The sequence below is a fragment of the Harpegnathos saltator genome, unplaced genomic scaffold (genome assembly GCF_003227715.2).
Source record: "Harpegnathos saltator strain DR-91 unplaced genomic scaffold, Hsal_v8.6 scaffold240, whole genome shotgun sequence".
Taxonomy (NCBI): domain Eukaryota; kingdom Metazoa; phylum Arthropoda; class Insecta; order Hymenoptera; family Formicidae; genus Harpegnathos; species Harpegnathos saltator.
In genome coordinates this window covers 1,006,425-1,025,895 of record NW_020230029.1, presented here as the reverse complement: position 1 = coordinate 1,025,895, position 19,471 = coordinate 1,006,425, and the positions used below count along the sequence as shown (strand labels likewise).

General features: G+C 49.2%; 2 protein-coding genes across 4 annotated transcripts; one reads left to right on the top strand and one right to left on the bottom strand.

Annotated features, from left to right (window-relative positions):
* The first annotated feature begins 132 nt into the window (after window positions 1–132).
* LOC105186152 (heparan-alpha-glucosaminide N-acetyltransferase) lies at window positions 133–6,030 on the top strand. 2 transcript variants are annotated; one of them, XM_011146182.3, is made up of 11 exons: window positions 133–677; window positions 1,399–1,532; window positions 1,719–1,834; window positions 2,177–2,342; window positions 2,544–2,748; window positions 3,427–3,594; window positions 3,666–3,799; window positions 4,173–4,342; window positions 4,421–4,595; window positions 4,761–4,873; window positions 5,836–6,030. In XM_011146182.3, exons 1-11 carry the CDS (start codon window positions 546–548, stop codon window positions 6,015–6,017), a joined length of 1,695 nt encoding a protein of 564 aa, XP_011144484.1. In that variant the 5' UTR covers window positions 133–545; the 3' UTR covers window positions 6,018–6,030. The 2 variants fall into 2 exon arrangements, with proteins under 2 accessions (XP_011144484.1, XP_025154573.1); XM_025298788.1 differs by having other exon boundaries at window positions 4,173–4,595.
* LOC105186153 (uncharacterized) lies at window positions 5,876–19,214 on the bottom strand. 2 transcript variants are annotated; one of them, XM_011146183.2, is made up of 12 exons: window positions 18,877–19,214; window positions 15,681–15,703; window positions 15,506–15,579; window positions 14,921–15,293; window positions 14,231–14,724; window positions 13,853–14,154; window positions 13,500–13,684; window positions 13,268–13,393; window positions 13,120–13,179; window positions 12,923–13,048; window positions 7,838–10,870; window positions 5,876–6,968 (listed from the first exon to the last, which is right to left on the bottom strand). In XM_011146183.2, the coding sequence occupies exons 1-11, from the start codon at window positions 18,897–18,899 to the stop codon at window positions 7,995–7,997; spliced, it is 4,662 nt and encodes a 1,553-aa protein (XP_011144485.2). In that variant the 5' UTR covers window positions 18,900–19,214; the 3' UTR covers window positions 5,876–6,968; window positions 7,838–7,994. The 2 variants fall into 2 exon arrangements, with proteins under 2 accessions (XP_011144485.2, XP_025154572.1); XM_025298787.1 differs by lacking the exon at window positions 18,877–19,214 and adding an exon at window positions 16,218–17,116.
* Window positions 19,215–19,471: the final 257 nt, after the last annotated feature.

Sequence of the window (19,471 nt, the reverse complement as noted above, 5' to 3'; positions counted from 1 at the left end):
AGATGGAACTTAAAAGAAAAAAAAAAAAAAAAGAAAGATTAATCAGTCTCTCGCGATATTTTGCGTGCATCGTTAAAATTTGGTAACACATGTGACCCATATTGTACAAGCTGGCTCTGAAATATACGGAGGAATTAAAGGAGCGTGTTCTGTCGTTAGTTCGAGGTCGAATCGTCCTTATTAATCCCCACCGTTTGCCGAAAAGCGTCCGAATGCAACGGTGTGACGCAGGTCTTCACTTTCACTCCACGGCCGAGTGCGATATGTTCAAATATGTAATCGCATTCCGATATTCGCGATATTAAGAAAGGTCGAACCGTCACTTCAGTCTATCGGCCGCGCCGCCGTTACGGGACGGACCGTGTCGCTTATGATCAATGTGATATCTGCGGCAGATTTGCCGGAGGGCGATAAAGTTATTTGTGAAATCGGAATCATTGGAGAGACGCACGCGAACATCGCGATTCCCACCTGCGAAGTTAGTTTCTACGTTTTTATTTCGAGGGCTTGAAAGTCGTGAAATACGTGAGACGCTTTGGGGAAAAATGTCAACGATGAGGGAGTTTGATTGCCTCGACCACAAAGTAACGTTCGACGAAGCCTGCGTGAATGTGATATCGGACAATAGCAACTACGACAGTCTGTGGCTTTACTCGCTCTCTAGCGATTGCGTATCAGTAAGTACGATCGTAACCAGCACGCAAAGTCGCATCTCCGATCAGAAAAAAATATTTAAAAAATGTTGTTAAAAGTATTTAAAAAAAACATTTAAATAACATTTTCAAAATGTTAAAAATAATTTTAAACGAGTTATTAATGTAAAATAAATATTAAATAAACATTAAATAAAGTTGAGTAAATATTTTTTTTTAATCATTTAAAATGAAGAATTAATGTAAAGTAAACGTTAAATAAACGTTAAATAAATATTTTTTCTTGATCATTATTCTAAATGAAGAATTAATGTAAAATAAACGTTAAATAAATTTTTTTATACAATGAATAGAAGAAATGTGAAAAACATGTAAAACAAATATCTGGAAAACGTTAAAAAAATATTGTTTGCTGATTGGGGCGGCCCTCCGTGAATCCTCATTGTTGCGATGATAATAAATATGCCAGAGTGAGATATATACGGTGGCTGATAACTAAATCTCATTATTGCCAAGCGCGCAATTGGGCTGCCGATGATTTAATTTGCAGAGATAACGGAGCTGCTCGCGATACGGAGCAAGAGAAAAAATGTAATTCTCATTAACGATATATGATTCGCGATTCAGCAATGTGGATTCGAAGGGAAGCTGATAAAATCGGTCCCGCTTGCTCCGTTTCTACTCGTTACATGATTTTACAAGTGCATTATTGTCGATGTAATTTTTAATCTCTACGTTTCCTCAGTGTCCGTATAAACGACTAATGAGCATTCCGAGCATCGTCGATAGCAGTTTGAAATTCAGCACGGTCAAAGCGGTAAAGTGGAGAGTGCTGGATAACGATGGCAAGAACGAGTATATATCTGCCGAGAACACTAAGTAAACTTGATGTTCAATATCATTACTTAATATATAACTGCGTTCCGATACGTCTCGTGAAAAATCTGATTAAAATACATATTTTAAGGGAATGATCTTAATTACGCTCCTCCGTGACTCCCCCATCCTTCGCTTCGTCCCCGCAGCATATTGTTATTTGATGTGTTTTCAGAATTTCTTTTTCAGTGATATCTTCTGCGAATTGTCGCCGAATATGGGACAGTACGGCTTGTACGAATTGGCGATACAAGATAAAGCGTGCAGCTTCAGAACTTTGAAGAATCCGACGTATCCTTACACAGGTATGCCACTTTGGAAAATTTTATATAATAAATTATAGTGCCTGGCAACACATTGGATTTTACGAACGAGACGTTTAATGACACAACGACGATAAAATCTGCCTGATGTAAGCGATGTCATCATTGTTTATCCGCGAAACGTGATATGCGATATGATAACGCGATTAGAAGGACACAATGTTATCGATAGTGTTCGAAGGAAGATAATCGCGGAATCATAATGATCGATTAAGAGGTCGATTAAGATGCACTGCTGCGCACGATTTTGAATTTCTTCACGATTAGATCCTCGAAACTGCGCTTATTATTCCGATTAGTGAGACGAGCCGAGATTGTTCACAGAACTCTTCGTTATTTCGGCGATAATCGTGCTGATCTTGCTCGGCATATCTGCCGGGAGATTTCTTTGGCGGACGTACAGAAGACGATACGGGAAAGGCGGGAAAGAAGAGGCGACTAACAAAGAGCCGACGAAACGTCGTGTTAAAGCTATCGACGCTTTCAGAGGGTATGTGAAAACAAAGCTAATGCGAGATCTGCATCAGACAAGCGACATCGCTAACTCTTCCCCAGCCAGAACCGTAACGTTGATTAGACGTTGACTTGACGTTGAAATGGTCGACGAAACGTTGAATCAACGTTACGAATTCAACCCTCATCGAATCAACGTTGTGCTTCTGACTGGGGGTCTACTGCTCGTTTCGTACAGGGCCAGCACTCTCTTCATGATTTTCGTCAACGACGGCTCCGGCAGCTACTCCGTGTTGGGCCACACCACTTGGAACGGCATGTTGCCGGGTGACCTGGTGTTCCCCTGCTTCATGTGGATCATGGGAGTATGCGTGCCCATCGCTTTGTCGGCGCAACTGAGGCGCGGGATTCCGAAGCTCGAGATCGCTTTCACCGTGCTCAAGGTAACATAGTCTATCACGGTCTCGTGATTACGACTCCGGTCGCACCACATGGAACGTCTTCTACGAGCACTTGGGTCTAGGGTTGCCAAATCCAAAAGTTAAAATTATCGGACATTTCTTCTTTGGTAACAAACGCAAACCGAACTAAACCGAACAGAAATAATAATCATAACGTTACATTAAATACAAAATATGACAAGAATTTATTTACAATATTAATTTCCAAGCAATTTTATAAACAAGATTCGATTGAATAAAGTAATAAACTATTACTTTTTTAATATACGTATATGGAATGATGGATCGGCAGATCATCTACTGGATGGCTTTTCGTGGCGCTCGATCGTTTGTAGGCGCTTGAAACGGAGAAACGTTGCTAAAATCTGAACTCTCATTCCATTGATTGGATATAACTGAAAAACCGGACATATGACGTCCGGTTTGACTTATTAACCGGACACTGGACAAGACTTCTGAAAACCTGACAGTCCGGGTTAAAACCGGACGGTTGGCAACCCTACTTGGGTCCTCGTCCTATGGCTCGTTCTTGATTCTTAATTTTAGCATCCTAGTTTGCGATCAGGGCTCGAAGGCTTTTTCAGATCAGAGCGATCGCTTCTGGAATCTCGCGATGCTCTTTGAAGATATCGATATTACATAGCACGCGTTTTTTCGCAGAGGAGCTTCCTTCTCTTCCTGATCGGCGTTTCGCTAAACACGCTAGGCACGAACGCGCAATTGGAAAAGATACGCGTGTTCGGGGTCCTCCAACGATTTGGAGTCACTTATTTGGTCGTCAGCGTCATGTACCTTTGCCTCGAGCCGTCGCTTCAACTTCAGGATCAGGTACTAGAACGTCATACCTTGCCGCGTGTGGACGTGACTTGTCACTTATCAAGTTCACCTGTTACTTGTAGGACTCATCTAGGAATCGGGTAACGCGCGTCCTGCGGGATATGCAGGTCCTCTTGCCGTACTGGTCCTTCATGTTAATCCTCGTAATGGTGCATTGCGGTCTAACTTTTGGCCTCGCGGTTCCCAATTGTCCCACGTACGTAGCTCGATCTTGGTCCTCAGGATGATTCCGAACGTTCACTGATGAGAATCCGTCGACGAATAATAAGCGGGTTTACCGCAGCGGATGCTGACATTTTATATATAAATATCCCACTCTGTGATAGAAGACTCGCGCTTAGGGGACACTTTCATATCACCAAAGGAGATCAGGGAGTTAAAACCCAGATAGGTAATGAGGTTCTTCAAGGATCTCAAGCTGTTCAATGCCTCTTAAAAGAAGGCTAATGGTCACAATAGATCTGATATAAGGTCGTGGTGATGCATAGGCTATTCGGAGTATCCTAGGGCTTTTTCTAATAATAATAATAATAATAATAATAACAATAATAATAATAATAATACCGCAGCGGATACCTCGGGCCGGGCGGCACACACGAGGACGGGTACTACATGAATTGCACCGGAGGCGCAGCTGGATATATCGATCGTGTCGTGCTGACTATCAATCACATCTTCGCGGGACCGACCATCGCTTCCGTTTACGGATCTGGTCCTTTCGATCCTGAGGGGATTTTAGGTAACTGTCGTGTCGCGTATGTGGACATTAATTTGAGATGTCGCATTTGTAATGAACGTCGTGCGTCTTTCGCTTCAGGATGCCTCACGGCGACATTTCAGGTGTACCTCGGCGTACACGCCGGTGTAATCCTTATGATGTATAAAAACTGGAAAGAACGCGTCGTCCGATGGCTTTCCTGGGCGGTGCTATATGGCGTCTTGGGATGCATCCTCCACTTTTGCAACGTTATACCCGTCAACAAGAACCTGTGGTAAAGTATCGGCGAAATCGTTTATCTCGGTGTTGAGTCTTCAGTTTAATGATCTTATCTTGATTCGGCGATCTTCGAGATCGCGAAAACACTGTCAGAATTGCAAATTGAGTCGTGGTATTACGTCCGCGATGAGTATCAAAGTGTAAATAAACGAACTCGCAGGTCTCTCTCCTTCGTGTTCGTTTCAACGTCCTTCGCCTTGGCCTTCCTTTCCGGATGTTACTTGCTGATCGACGTCGTCCGAGTTTGGCAAGGCGGGCCTTTCAGAATAGCCGGTAAGTGACAGCGCGCTTTGTCCTCAAAAGTCGCGAGTAAGACGATCGCGATAGTCGATTTGTGAAGTTGAGGATTACTGAGTGACGCACAGTGAGGCCAGTTGACATTTTTTTGGTGCAAAATTCTCTAGAGACCTGAATTTCTAACCGATCATCGACACCAATGGATGAGGTTGATCTTGAATAAATTCTAAAAAAGAGATCTGTCTAGCCGAAATTTTTAAAAAATTATCGGTTCAAGGTTCATGGGTTTAGGGTTTGTCTTAAAAGTTTCGAGGCTTGAACTTAATGTTTCATAGCTGAATATTCAACGTCGAGTATTATTAGGTTCTCGAACTATGGCTAAATTGGGTTCTTGGACTAATTGGGGCTCTTAATGTATACGGCTTCATGCATCCACGAGCTAAAAAGTTCTCGGATTGATAGATTCCTAGGTTGATGAGCTTAAGACTCAAAATCCTTCGGTTTTGTGCTTAACGGGTCTATATTTGATGTTTTTGTATTTTGGGCATATGAGTTTTGGGTTAATGGGTTTCTGCTTCAAGATCGATAAATCTCGAGGTGTCTGTTGATTGGTTTCATAGTTTCAATCCGCTGAATACTCTATTAGATAGAAATAAATGTCGAATAATGAGTATTTCACAAGTTTCTCGCGTTTAACGATAATTTTTCCTCTTTTGGGGCTAGTAATTCGAGAAAAAAATTTTTTTTTAAATTTTGGCAAGACAGATATCTCTTCGGAATTTATTCAGGATCAACTTCATCCATTGGTGTCGATGATCGATTGGAAATTCAGGTCTCTAGAAACTATTCTTTTGAACCAAAGAATCTAGCCCCACTGTGCGACGGGCGAAATGCACCGGTGAAGATATCCCGAATAAGGTAGAAGGCTAAGTTACAGGCGCGAAGATAAACAGGCAGTTACTAATCTATTCTATGATCTTGCACAAACACGAACTTAGGTATGAACGCATTGGTGTTGTACGTGGGTCACATGATGTGTTACCAAATCTTCCCGTTCCACTGGCGGATCGGCGAGATGGACAGCCGCGCTTTGTGCTTCATCGAGTCGATTTGGGTTGTGGTCCTCTGGACGATCATCGCGTACATTATGCATCACAAACGCACATACATCACGCTCTGAGGTCTACTCGCCACACATCACGCACATATACTTATCGTGTACCATATCTTCGAATACCTAAGAATAGCGGTCGCAAACTGTACATATGCATTATATAATTCGTATATTAAGCGGATTCGTTATGCGAGAGAGTAGGGCGTTGATCACACTGAAACATAATTTCACAATCAAGTTTACATCGTAAATTTCCTTTTTATGTTACTTCGAAGCAGCATCTCGCGCTTTCTCGCCAATAATGGAAGATAACACGCCGAAAAGCACAGTTTCAACTTTACAAATAATTTATTATACAACTTGGATATATATATATATATATATTTGCGTATAAGTAGCACAGTGACAAATTCAGGATTACCTTTAATTTACATATAGATATCCTCGAGTAATGATTAATATTCTTAAAAAGAGCGTTACAATTTTTCTCATGGCGAACCATCGATCTTAAATCAAGAAAACAAACCACATGTTTTTGCTCAAGATATTGCGACACATCGACGATACGACCAACCTCCAGCACGAGAGACACTATTCGACCCTCAGATTCTATCAGACGACAGTCACAAGTCGTGTGAAATTTCAGATTCGTGCTCGAGCGAATTAGCAAGACGTTTTTGTGTCACCGACCGCGATGCAGTTTCTCTCGTCGGTAGAAACAACGCAAGCGGACGATACGGGACAGGTTTGGAGATTGTCTTCGACGGCAGTGTAAAAATGTCTCACGAGTTTACATCTCATCGTCAATTCGCAATTCTCTCTGAAGGAATCCTCGGCTCTTTTCTCTTTTCTTTCTTTTCTTTTCGTCTCGCTGGAGGATCGGCAAGGCGCAACACGGACGAGCACTGGTGAATTATCAATGCGTAAAGAAAAATAGAAAAAAAAGCACACTAACAATTTGGCTTTCCCTAAGGAGGATCCCATCCGTCCTCCCTCAATAATCGGTTGCGTCGGGATCTGAAAAAAGAACGGAGAATTCGGCTCTTTAGGAACGATCTTCGCTGCGGCGGGGGCGCTTGTGAGAAAGACAAAGTCCAAAGATATGCCATAGGTCGTGTGCTGTATTCATGTATTCATGGAGAGATTCATGTACGAGACAAGTGTCGGTCAAAAGTGCGCACATCGTCCGACACGTATGCGACATTGTAGTACACACGTGCGTGCCTCGACTGTACGATTGATCTTCGTTGCTACTCCAACGTGACGTGTCGTCGTTCCCGTACGTTCGCGATTGAATCAGCGAGTGAAAACCCAAAAAAGAACAAACATCACGTGTGTCGTGTGTACGCGTCTCGTTTCAACCAGCCCGAATGACCCACCCTCGCCCCGCCCAACCCCTTCGTCACGCCGTTCTCTCGTCATTCAAATAATTACACGGACACGAACTCGCTTGTGTTTCTTAATCAGTATTAGTCACAACATGCACAAAACAACCAAGCGTCGACGTGTAACAATCAAGATCATCGCAAGACACGACTGCGAGAGAACAGGGAAGCAAGAGAGAGAGAGAGAGAGAGAGAGAGAGAGAAAGAAAGAGAAGAGGATAAAAAAACACGGAGAAAGAAGAAAGAGAAGAGAATGCAAGACAAACGAAGAAGAAGAAGAAGAAGGAAGAGGAGATTGAGAGAAAGAGAAAGAGACGTAAAAACTAAAGGAAATTGTGCGATCGAGTTAGCTAGATGTACATTCAAAAAGAGAAAGAGAGAGAGAGAGAGAGACAGGCATACACAAGAGAAATGAAGAAGAGGAAAGAACGAGCAAGAAGAACGTGGAGAAGAAATTAAGAACGATACACGAAGATATACATATATGGAAGCGATATGTACCGATAGAAAAAAAATCACGTAGCCCGGTAGCAGTCCGGGCTCTCTCGCACTCAGCCCGCTGTTTCTTGCGAATCGAGAGAAAAGGTACGTCCGTGGATCGTGGGGAGCGGTCGTCGCTCGCGGCCAAACACACGGGGTCTCATTCTGCGCTGGCACGTCAGCAATAGTCGGCGTTAGCATTCGCGCAGGATGTCGGCGGGATAGGAGGGACCATCGCCGGTGGATCGCTCATCTTGCCGGGCTTCTGCGAGCACAGCGCATCCCGAGGGCTGCGCGCCGCCCCGCTCAGGGCGCGCGGCACGCTCTTGGTGCTCTTGATCCTCGGACAGAGCACGTTCACCTTGTACGCCCAAGTGGGCATCCTGCTGTCGAGGATCTTGTGGGCGAGCGAAGGCACCACGTCGTGCAGGCCGTCGTGCAGGCCGAACGGCCTCGGGTTCTTCCACGTGCGGAAGTACGGGTCGTCCTTCTGGGGTGCTGGAGCCGTGACCTGGTCTGATTGCCCAGCCGACGGGTGGTCGATGTTGCCGCCGTTCGTCAGGCTCGTCGCGTCGTGGAACCGCCGCCAGGACTGCTCGTGAATGGGCGAGTACTCGGGCGAGGTAAGGCCGCTCGAGTAATTGGAGCAGTAGCTGTCGTCGTAGTTGAAAACGCTGTTGCTCGTGTTTAGCGGCAGACTGAGGTACTCCTTCCTGCAGGAGGGCTCGAGCACTTTGCGCTCGGCGGCCTCTTGGACAGAGTCGTTCAGCAGCCGAAAGAGCCGCGAGTGCGTCTGCGTGCGTTGGTACTTCTTCGAGTTCTTGGAGGACGCGCATTCCGAGTCTGTATCGACCTCGGATATCATGCGGCTCAGGTCAGAGGTCACGCCGCTATCCTCGTCTTCGTCGGTGTCTTCGCGAGAATTCTGCACGCTCAGCAGACGCTTCGTCTCGATCGTCGTCGTCGTCTGCTTGACTTCCGGCTCGAGGTGTTGGTCTTCCTCCTCCTCCTCCTCCTCCTCCTCCTCCTCCTCCTCCTCATTGTCGTCGTCACGCGTTCGTATCTTACCGTTCTCTTCAATCGCTTCGTTTCCGCAATCCTTGTCTGACGTGTCGACCACCTGGACCTGCGGTGGCTCAAGATCGTCCTGCGTCGACGAGGACTCAGACGCTGCGAGGAATCTCGCAGGCTGGAGGTTGTTGTGGACGGAACCGTCGACGTCGACGTATCGTTCGTCCGTCGCCAGGACGTCCCGCGCAGGAGTCGTCAACTCGGCGATGATGTGGCCGTCGTCGTCGCGTTCCGTCACCATAACCGCGTGTTCCTCACTGTTGCTCTCATAGGTCCTCGACGAGTCCTTCCTCAGAGTAAAGTTCACTTGCGGTATCGCCTCTTCGATACTCGAACTCGTGTCGTTTGCATGTTTTTTAATCGTGAAGTCCACGCTGGTGTCGTTGCCGACGTGGAAGTCGACGCTCACGTTGTCGTCATCCACCTTGAGCGTCTCCCCCGCTGAGCGTCTGCTCTTCGTGTCGCGAGTCCTCTCCGCCCTGATCTTGCTGTCGCCGACTATCACTGTGGTCACGTCCTCGTTGTTCTCGGACACGAAGAACTTGAATCTCAGGGGCAAGCTCACGCTGACCATCGTAGCTTCGGAGTCGTCAGGAGGATCGTCGGTCGCCTCAAAAGCGACATCCTGTTGCCCGTTGTTTCTACTCTCGTAGCAAGGACTCTCATCCTGTCGTCTCACGTCGTCGTCGACGACGGTCGACTGACGAAGACCCACGTCATCCGTCGTCGCCTGCTTCGTGGTCGAGTCGCGACCGCTGAAGCTCGCCTCGTCGCTGGAAGAATCGACCAAGTCCTGGCTTCGTCCTCGAGCTTCGTCCGGCTGCTTTCCGTTGTATCCTGCGTTGGTATCCTGCTCGAGTGCGCCGCGAGAGTCGGAATCAGCTGAGTGCTGAGGACGATTCATCCTAAAACGCGCTTTGCCCGCGTTCTCCGAGTCGTCTGCCGAATATCGACGATTTTCCGCGCTGCTGGAGCATCCTTCACGATTGTCCTCGGGGAACCCGGAGCGCCTTTCGATTTCCTTGTCGTGCGGTTTCTCACACGGGTTCAGGCCCGTCGAGTACGCCACGTAGGAGTCCGAGTCGCTGTCGGAGGACGTGTTGTTGGAGGACGTCGTGTCATCGCTGCGCAGGCTGGAGCCTTTCCGTCGTGAGCCGGAGAGTTGCTCATTGTCGGACGTGGAGGACTCGTTGCTGGAGTCGTCGCTGGAGTCGCTGGAGTCGCTCGTGTCCACGTACGTGTAATTCGGCACGTTGATGTGCAGGCCGAAGGTCTTCTCCAGCGTCGGCTCGGCCTTGCCGGAAGCCGAAGAGGTCGTCGCCTCCGCGTTCCCGCGGCTGTCCGGGCGGTTCTCCTCGCCGATTATATTCATCGCCATGACGATGCCGTTCCTGTCGCCGTCGCCTCCTCCTCGTTGCTGACACCTGGGGCCGTGCGCGCCAGCCGACTGTGCGTCCAAGTGATTGATTTCCTCGGGCAAGACGGTATCAGGCAACTGGTGGTCGAGGCCCAGGTCGCTCCTCGCGAGGCGTTCGTCCTCCCACGCGAAGGACAAGCCGCTCGCGGTGAGACGATCCTGCTGATCGTCTGTGTGCGATCGTGGACGCTGACCGTTGCGCTCCTTCGGCTGAGCCTTCGGCGTGTGACCGTCCCAGCCGATCGACGACGGCCGCGTCGCTTTCACCCGTGCAAGATCCGCGAGGTCCTTCGGATCGTAAGGCGGACAAAAGGGCTCGTATGCGACGTATATGTTTCCGTCCGGACACGCGTAAAGAGGAAAGGAATGTTTATTCGTCTCGCCGGCGGCTTCACTGAACGGCGCGGCGCTATACTGCACCGCGGGATAATAGCCCCACCAACCCTCGGGATACCAGAGGGGAACGGGTGCGGGAGGATGAGGAGGGAGAAATACACCCTGCTGATTGCCCGGCAAGTTATTCTCTGTTCGGCGGGTGTAATCCGCTTGGCGATTTTCTTGCGTGGCTACAACAAACAGCACAATGCATTCAGAAGAAAGTTAAATCCCTCGCACCGAGTCGTCGTGCCCGCTCTCCGCGTCTTTAATTCCCGCCTGCGAGAGAGATTATCCTGTTTTCTTTTTCCTTCTCGCCCCATGTAAATCGCGCCTTGTGCGTGTGCCTTTCGTGTGTGTGTTCCGAACCCCCGAGGAGCGATTTCTATTGCATTCTCTCTTTCTCTATTTCTCTCTCTCTCTCTCTCTCTCTCTATTTCTCTCTCTCTCTCTCTCTCTCTCTCCCTCTATCTCTTTCTCTCTTTCTTTCTCTTTCTCTGTCTCTCTCTCTTTCTCTCCTTTTCTCGTTGCGAATAGAAAATGTCGTCTATATAGGCAATAATCGCGAGGAGCTCCACGAGAGGCTTCTGTCTGCCGCTTGGGACGACGTCCCCGAAGCTCCGCACTCCCTCTCTTTCTTTTTCTCTCTTTCTCTCTCTCTCTCCTTTCGTAGTCGGTTTTTCCTTCTTTCCTTTTCTTTCTTTCTTTCTTTTCGACAAAAATGGCATAATGACACGATACAAGCAAAATTATCGGTCTGCTAAGGGGATGAGAGAAAAAAGTGATCCTGTGTTCAAAGGAAAATCATGTCCGGAGGTCTCGGCGAACCGCGAATATCTAAAGTCGAAATCTCATGGCGAGCAATTCCGCCGGCGTCTACGAGCTCTCCTGACAGCGCACTCGAAGGAAGACGGAAGAGAGTTTATATATTTGAAGACAATTACATTCGGTTGCTAACGAGTACCCTAAAACCGAGATGGACGACGGGACGACTGATGTGACTCGACGTCCGATCTATTCATATATTTAATTCTTTCTTTTTTTAGATGGTTATTCAGATAAATTAAATCTTTCGTTAAGAACGGTTGTTATTCGGCTAATTATCCCGATTATCATTAGACATTAAAGTATCAAGGATACTGTTCTACTTTGTGTGTGAAAACGCACGAATGCTCGATTCAAGCTAGTATCTTCGATACTACGATATCGTCCATCTTTGTCGTAACATAGGCGCGTTGAGAGAAGTACATGCTCGAGAGATGTACAGAAGAATACATTCCGACGTACTACGTATACAACTCTCGTTTCCATACAATTCTGAATCAGAGTCAAGATATACCCATAACTAAGTACATGCAAGTAACCACGTTGCATTATTGAGTGAATACCAGCGGTAATAAACACGAAGTCATTAATATGTCATGCAACATTCCCGTTAATTTCTGTGAATCACCTGTGTTGCGACAATGCAGCTATGCATATACATGTGTACCTGTGCACCGAAACACTGACTTGATTGCCAACGAAGAAGAAAGAATACGGTGTGTGCGAAATTACGATGTGACTTAAAAGAGAGGAAACGTAACTCATTTGCTGAACGTGATCTTCGGGATGTGTTTCTCTCCTCTCTCTCTCTCTCTCTCTCTCTCTCTCTCTCTCTCTCTCTCTCTCTCTCTCTCTCTCTCTCACCCCCAAATTTTCTCTTCGATCGTAAGAAACGCTAATTAGAAATGTTCGCCAAATGATCGACGTCTCGTCGAACTTTTAAACATGTTTCGTATATATATATACGTAAAATAGCAGCGAAAAGAAAATTTCGTTATTCCTGTGAACACAGGATTCGGGAATGTTCCAGCGATGCCACGTATGTTACTTCAATAAAGTATCCATTAGAATGTGAAGCGCTTATTATTATTACGGAATAATTAATGTACAGAGGTGAATATAAGCTTTCACGATTAATCCATGAACGAAGAACGTGTGTGTCGCATGATAAAAAAGAGGGTAAATCATTAATATCTATACGTACATGGAAAAAAAAGTCGCGGGAGAAAATGTTCTCCTGCTGTGGAAACTACGAATATATATATCGACGGGCTTCTTTCGTACCGAGGGGAAGAGAAAAGATCCATGTGCAATGAGAAAGTCTCCGGAGACGTTCGTGGCGCTCTCAGAAGTGACTCAGAAATCTCAGCGAGATGAAAATTGACTTTCTTTTTTCTTCTTTCCACAAGCATACTCACCGATACTTTCTGGCGCTGTCATCGCTTGTAATATCCTAAAGGATCGAGAGGGTATGGCGCTACCCATGTACTTCTTCGGCTCCTGAACCTGTTGCTCGCTCGGCGGCAGGTTCGCCTGCGTCTCCTCTGCGTGACAAGCAACGCGTCGAGTCATTAGGACATTCGTTACGATTACTCCGTGAACCTTTCTCACTTACCGAAGGATTTCGAATTTCTGTTTTGCTTCTTACTCGCGACATTCTGTGCGTTACGTGGCGCTGCAACAAGGTAAGAGAAGAGAGTCCGTTGTTGCTCGCGCTTGTTCGCCTTCTCGCTTGCTCATTGCTCGCGCGAGCTTCGCCTTACCTGCGCAAGTGACCGAATTGTCGGTCGAGTCCGTCATGTTTTGTAAAAAGCGGAAAGCACGTGAAGGTATCGCCGCACCGCGATATCTCGGGTCCTCCTCTTGATGAAGATAAGTCTCCTGGTCGACTGTGGAGAAATCGCTAATTACTTGCGCGCTCGCGAGCAGCCATGTATCTTATTCGATATTTCATTATCATCAGACGTCACGGCCAAGAACAACGCGCGAACAAACCTTGCTCCTTGAACCTATTCATAAGCACCCTCTCGTCTTCGCTCAGCTCCATCCTGCGAATCTGATCTGTACCCACGTCGTTGGGTGCATCGGTGTCCGTAATCTTCTGCAGAACACGGAACGATCGCGACTGGACCGGGCCGGTTTCGTGCTGCTGAGCAGAGACTGGAGCTCTCTGCTGCACACTGTCGAATATGCAAGGCGATAAGACAACAAACAAAATTGAGAGAGCACTTTGATCGGAAGTAAAAATCTGCGGGCCCGCAGCCTTACGTCCCTCGTCCCGCGTATATCGATCTCCCTTCACCTCCAAAGGCTCTGAAAGCTCCGAGAGTCCAATTCACTGAACTTACACCTTAGGACCTCTTCCAGCCGCGTTACTTGCTTCGACTGCATTCGACTGCGGCGTCTTCTTGTCGCTACCCTCCACTACGATGGGGATTATGTAGGTGCCGACCGTTTGCTCCGGTCGGGACAAGACTACGACGTGAGTCTGCGGCTGCTCTTGATCCTGCGGCCGAGGCTGCGTCTGGGTCTCTGACTGTTGCGCGGATGCCTGACCCCACCGTTGCTGATGGTGCAGGGTCGGGGGCTGTTTGAACTGATGGTGGCCAGACTCGCGTTTCGCATCGAATACCGATGGTCTGTCTTCGATCTGAAGAGTGGACGGTGGAAATGGATAAGCAAGAAATCTACGAGGTTGAGAGGCGCGTAGGAAGCCAATGACTCACTCGAATAGGTATGATGCGTTCGTGCTGATTCGTTCGTTGAGGCACCTCGGTGTTCTGCTTCTGCTGCTGCTGCTGCTGCTGCTGCTGCTGCTGCCACGGTGACTGGATCTGCTGGGGCGGCTGCTTCTGTTGTTGGTACTGCAACGGAGGAGGTTGGTGCTGCTGCTCAAATTCCTTCTGCTGCGGCCCCTGTGGAGGCGACTGTCGCGGTTGAGGCTGCACCTGGACGTAAACCGGGGACGTCGGGGACGCCGAGCGCTCCGGCGGGCTGGTAGCCGCTTTATTGACGTTCGGCCGTTTCGCCCACTCGGGCAATTCTTCCGAAGGCTTGTTCTTATTTTGAAGCCAAGGCGTCGGGGCCTTGGCCAGAGTGATTTGCGTCGGAGTGTTCGGGCTGTCAGGGCTGCTCGACTGGCTCGACGTTACCGTGATCGGCACGAGCTTCGTGTCGATCTTCGCGACACTCTTCGGCGCTTCCGCTTGCTTGTCCGCAACTGTCGAGGGAGAAGAGTCGAGGGACCTCGTGAGAACTTGAAGACGCAGTTCGTGTCGTCTCGGGGTTAATTCGCTCGGTGACAAGATTGGGGTCGCGTGGAACCAAAAGGCGCGCGCGCGCGCACGCGCGAGAGAGAAAGAGAGAGAGAGAGAGAGAGAGAGAGAGAGAGAGAGAGAGAGAAGGGCGATTATTACCATTCGACGGCATCCTGTTGACCGCGGTCGGCTGGGACACCCTGTTGACCTGGGGCTGCGGTGGGACGTTGGTGGGGAAAACGGGTATCGCCACCTGCGGCTGCACGAAGGGATTCGGCGCGGTAGAAGCTGCGGCCGACGGCTTCGGCTCGAGGGCGGACTTCGGCGGCCCCTCGATGCCTTCGTCATTGGCATTTTTCGCCACTCTCCTGGCCATTCGCGGACTGCGGATCTGCGAGAGGTCCAACTTGCCGCCCATACCTGGCGTGTAGGTAAAAGGCTTCTTATCCTTCGTCAGCATCGCATTCTGGATGGCCGCCGGCGGCTCGTAGGCATCGTTACTGCTCATTTGCGGCCTCTTCGTCGCTGCGCTCTGGACGTCGCCGAAGGAAAAAAGAAATAGCCTCGTGAGTAAATTACCGCCGCGTGTTGCCGTTGCGGCGACAAATTCGCGATCTACAACGACGGACGGTCTAAATTTAAACGCCGACTTTTCGCGAGCTTCCAGACCAGACGTCGAATAAAAACTCGACCGCTAATCTTTAGGACTGTGAGTCTACATTTCGTCGGCTGACTTCATCTCACCTCGGCGGTGTTAATTCTCATAGCTGGCAGTTGACCAGACATTGGAGGCGGAGGTGGCGGTGGTGGAGGTGGTCCTGAAATCACGCACAAATTATAGACAATACTGATACGCGTGTAGCTTGAAGATATAGTAGCTTGTAACCGGTAACTTTAGCACCGGTAGGAGAGTACGTACCCGCAATCATGACGTCCGGATTCCTGAAAACAGACGGCAATTGAAAAATCTGTGTAGTCGAAGTGAACGATCACGCGTTTCTTAATTAGAGCGTTCAATTAAAGCGTATCTCTTATTGAGCTACTGCTTTCTCGTGTCGGACAAGAGAGAGATTTAACATTGACTGACGTCATTAGAAAGTGCAGCTCTCTGCAAAACTCTGCTTATTCAATGAGACGGACAGCAAAGAATCTTGATTTTGCGTGACACGTTGGGAAAGTACATGTGGAAGGTAAACACGAATGCTACTTCTTCGTTTACATGAGACCACTGCTATCTTATCTGCGGAATGGAATTACTTCAGCCGTGAGTCATCGTGCACGTATTCATGCTTTGCGCACGTACGTTATTTAAATGGCATATATATATATATATATATAGCTTTAATAATGTAATATTTCAAAAATATATATTCTCCTCTCAAAGTAACTTAGCATCTGTAAGCAGGCGAATGGAGCGATTTATATAACGACGTGATTACGATATCGATGAAAATACCTTCTTGGAGACTCACGAGACTTTGGGAAGCGCACGGGTTGATTGTTCGTGAAGCAGTGAAATAAAATTATCCTTCTTTTTCCAGCGACGCCCAACTATGATGATGACGTAAGTAAATCGGGAGCCGAGATATTTGGTTTATCGGCGATGCTTTAGTAGTGTGTCCGCACGCGCGCGCATGTGTGCGTACCTGATATGTGTCGAATCGGGCGAAGGTTGATTGGGACGCCTTGTAGGATAACACGGTCAGACATTACCTTAAAAGCACTAAGCAGCGCTTACCACCGGAGTGACCGAGAGATCGCGGAGTGATCGAGAGATATCCCGTTCAAACGTAGCTCGCCATATTCGCCATCGAGAGAGCCTCGCGGTCGAGCCGCCGGATAAATAGATCGCGAAGAGAGAATTTTCGAGTTTCCAGCAGCGACAAGAACAAGTTGTCAGTCAGACGATCGGTCTCGGGGAACTTTCCGTTAGTGTCTGGCTTGTGTTTACTCAAACTTGAAATTACGTATAGTTTCCGATCTATTTCTGATTCGTTAACTCAGCTCAAGGTGATTGACCCTCGCACGCAAAGAGAGCGACGTTGTGAGGTGCTAATTTTCAGGGACATTTGTTCACGCGTTACCAACGAACTCCAACGATACTAGTAGATAATTCTCGCCGACAATAGAAAAAGCACAGACGTGTCGATCTCTGAGAATAGCGCCGAGAATTCTACGCGTCAACGTTCGGCGAATGACCGGCGAGCGAACTTGCCGATTATTAATTAACGCCTTAACACGTGAAAAACACGTTGTTCTCATTGGCATCTCGAAATGATAGACACGCGCGGGAGAGCGATTCATCGGAGGATCTGGTAATCTCCTGGCAACGAAGGGGGAAATCTAAAATTACAATAAAAGAGAGAGAGAGAGAGAGAGAGAGAGAGAGAGAAAGAGAAAAAGGGAGAGAGAGGGACAGAGACAGAGGAATCTCCTCGCTCCTTTTCCCTCCTTTCGGGAGCGCGGCGGCGGGATGATGGCGTTTTTATCTTGGCACGGCTGTTACGGCACGTGGTGCTCGATTTCGGCAGATTCACAGGTGCTTCGCTAAAAAAGACGGCGCGTTCTCGTGGAGAAGTTGCCAGCTTCTTCCACGTTATTTTCGCATAAGCGAGCCATGCTTTATCGTCCCGCTGCGCCGCCGCTGACGAATAATCGCGGCTATGAATAAGCGCGGTCGTTTCCAGTCTTTTATTTTAGACAGCGCTAAATATCCTCGCGAGACCTCGCTGGTCTCTGCAAGTCGTTCTCTCGAGTTGACTGCCGAGGAGATATGGGATGTCCTCGGAAGCCCCGGAGGATGACCAAGAGGACCCACTCGGACCCTTCGATGACTCGAGACGCGACTTTCGTCGCGGACTCCGCGAGTCCTCGTGAGCGCGACTTTCTCATGAAAACCTCAATCACGGCGAATCGAATCATCGGTCACGCCGACGGTGGCCACGCCGCGCGATGCTCGGAACCCAGCCAACGGACCGCAGCGTAGAAGTGTATTTAGGTAGATACGTGAAGCGAGAGAGAGTAATTTTAGCGCGGGCTGACCTGCGCATTGGAGCCTCGCATAAAATGCTTCCAATTATTTTATTTTTAGGATATCCAACGGCGCGGCAAATGCGCGATAAGTGAACAGCTTAGATCACCTCTCGGGCCGCGGATTATCGAGCGAAGCGCGCTGAGTCTCACTGTGCTGAGAACCGTCTCGAAATAATTCTCTGCGAAAAAGACAAATGAAGAGCGGGAGATGCTCTCTCTCTCTCTCTCTCTCTCTCGTCGCTACTGCACCCACCGACCGTTGAGAGATCGAAATACTATTATTAGTAATGCAAGAGCGCACGATGTTGCGCCCACACGATCGCAAGATCGCCCCTTGCCCGGAAGCGGCGATTCTCCATCGCTGGTCCACTCGCGCGATGGAAGCTCCTGGAAGGCTCGTCGCGAAAATGCGCCAGACTCGCGGAGGGAGGAGAAGAGCGCGAACGAAATTGAATCTCTCCGCTGAGCGCATCCGCTCCTCCGCGCGGTGAAATATGTGTCGAGGGGCCCGACGGTCCAGGTGTGACGGCAAGGCCGATTCGGGCCGCCTCCTTCTCGAAAAACGAGTTCCACCTCTCTCTCTCTATCTCTCTCTCTTTCTCTCTCTCTCTCTCTCTTTCTCTCCCGCTCTCGACGGATTCGCTCGGGCCTGCGCTCGTCGCGACGAGGCCCATCGGAGACGCATCGCGCACGGATAATCGCAACGGCTTTTGCGACGCGACTTGCTCCACTTGCGAGCCCCGGCGACGCGATCGCGTTCTCGATTGCCCGATCGTCGACGTCGAATCGCGGACGACCCGACCCGACGCTCGATTTAGCCCGGCTCCGTCGGCTGTGCGTTTCAAATGCGCGACGCTCCCCGTGCTCGTTGGAAAAACTCCACCGTCGCGACCTTTCGCTGCGTGGCTCGTCGTAATCGTGCGCTCTCGCTATTAGTAGCTTCCGCTGCTAATGCTCTCATCCTGCGAAGGGTTGCGCAGGAGAGACGCGGCCGCGCGCGCGCGCGCGTTCTTCCGGGTCGGGAGAGCTCGAGTCCGCGACGCGAATGGAAGCTCGGCTCTCGCCTCACGAGCGGATCTTACCCGACGAACGTCGACGAGCTCATGTCCAGAAGAAGAGACCTTCGTGATTCGCCGAGTGTCCAAGTGCACGCGCTCAGGCCTAGGCCACCGCACAGCCAGGTAGAAACCGGTTTGTCCGCAAGGCGAGCGCCGTTCCTCGGCTCCCCGAAAGCTCCCAAGTCGCAGGCGGATATTCAAAGAAGAGACGAGCAGCACCGATGCCGACACTAGCGCGTGCCCGCCGCTACTACGGGCCGTCGCCGTTCGATTCGCTCGCCGCGAAGACCTCGTGACTCTGCACACTGGCACACCACCGCCAGCGGCTGCGTGGCTCTCTCTCTCTTTTACATCCTTACCGATTTGCTCGCCACGACGACGCGCCGCGCCGGTCGCTGGTCACCGCGCGCCGGCCGGCCGTCGTCGTCGTCGTCGTCATCGTCGTTGTTCGCCGTGCGCCGAAATAGCTCGCGTTTATTTCGGGAGCGCGCTGTGTGTACGAGACGAGATATTTCTTATTACTTGTGATATCAACGCTATTGCCGGCCACGTTCCATCGTACCCTGCTACTTGGTCGTCGATCGATCAGATCGTTGGACGCTTGTGTGTGTGTGTGTGT

Bases quoted from the DNA above. Each gene is read 5' to 3' on its own strand.
- LOC105186152 (XM_025298788.1), top strand. From the start codon at position 546: ATGTCAACGATGAGGGAGTTTGATTGCCTCGACCACAAAGTAACGTTC. The intron at 2,343-2,543 runs GTATGTGAAAAC...CGTTTCGTACAG, and splicing joins GCTATCGACGCTTTCAGAGG to GGCCAGCACTCTCTTCATGA. The intron at 4,596-4,760 runs GTAAAGTATCGG...ACGAACTCGCAG, and splicing joins CCCGTCAACAAGAACCTGTG to GTCTCTCTCCTTCGTGTTCG.
- LOC105186153 (XM_011146183.2), bottom strand. From the start codon at position 18,899: ATGAGCTCGTCGACGTTCGTCGG. The intron at 14,725-14,920 runs GTAATAATCGCC...CTCCCTCGACAG, and splicing joins CAACAGGATGCCGTCGAATG to TTGCGGACAAGCAAGCGGAA. The intron at 13,049-13,119 runs GTAAGTGAGAAA...CTTGTCACGCAG, and splicing joins CAGAAATTCGAAATCCTTCG to AGGAGACGCAGGCGAACCTG.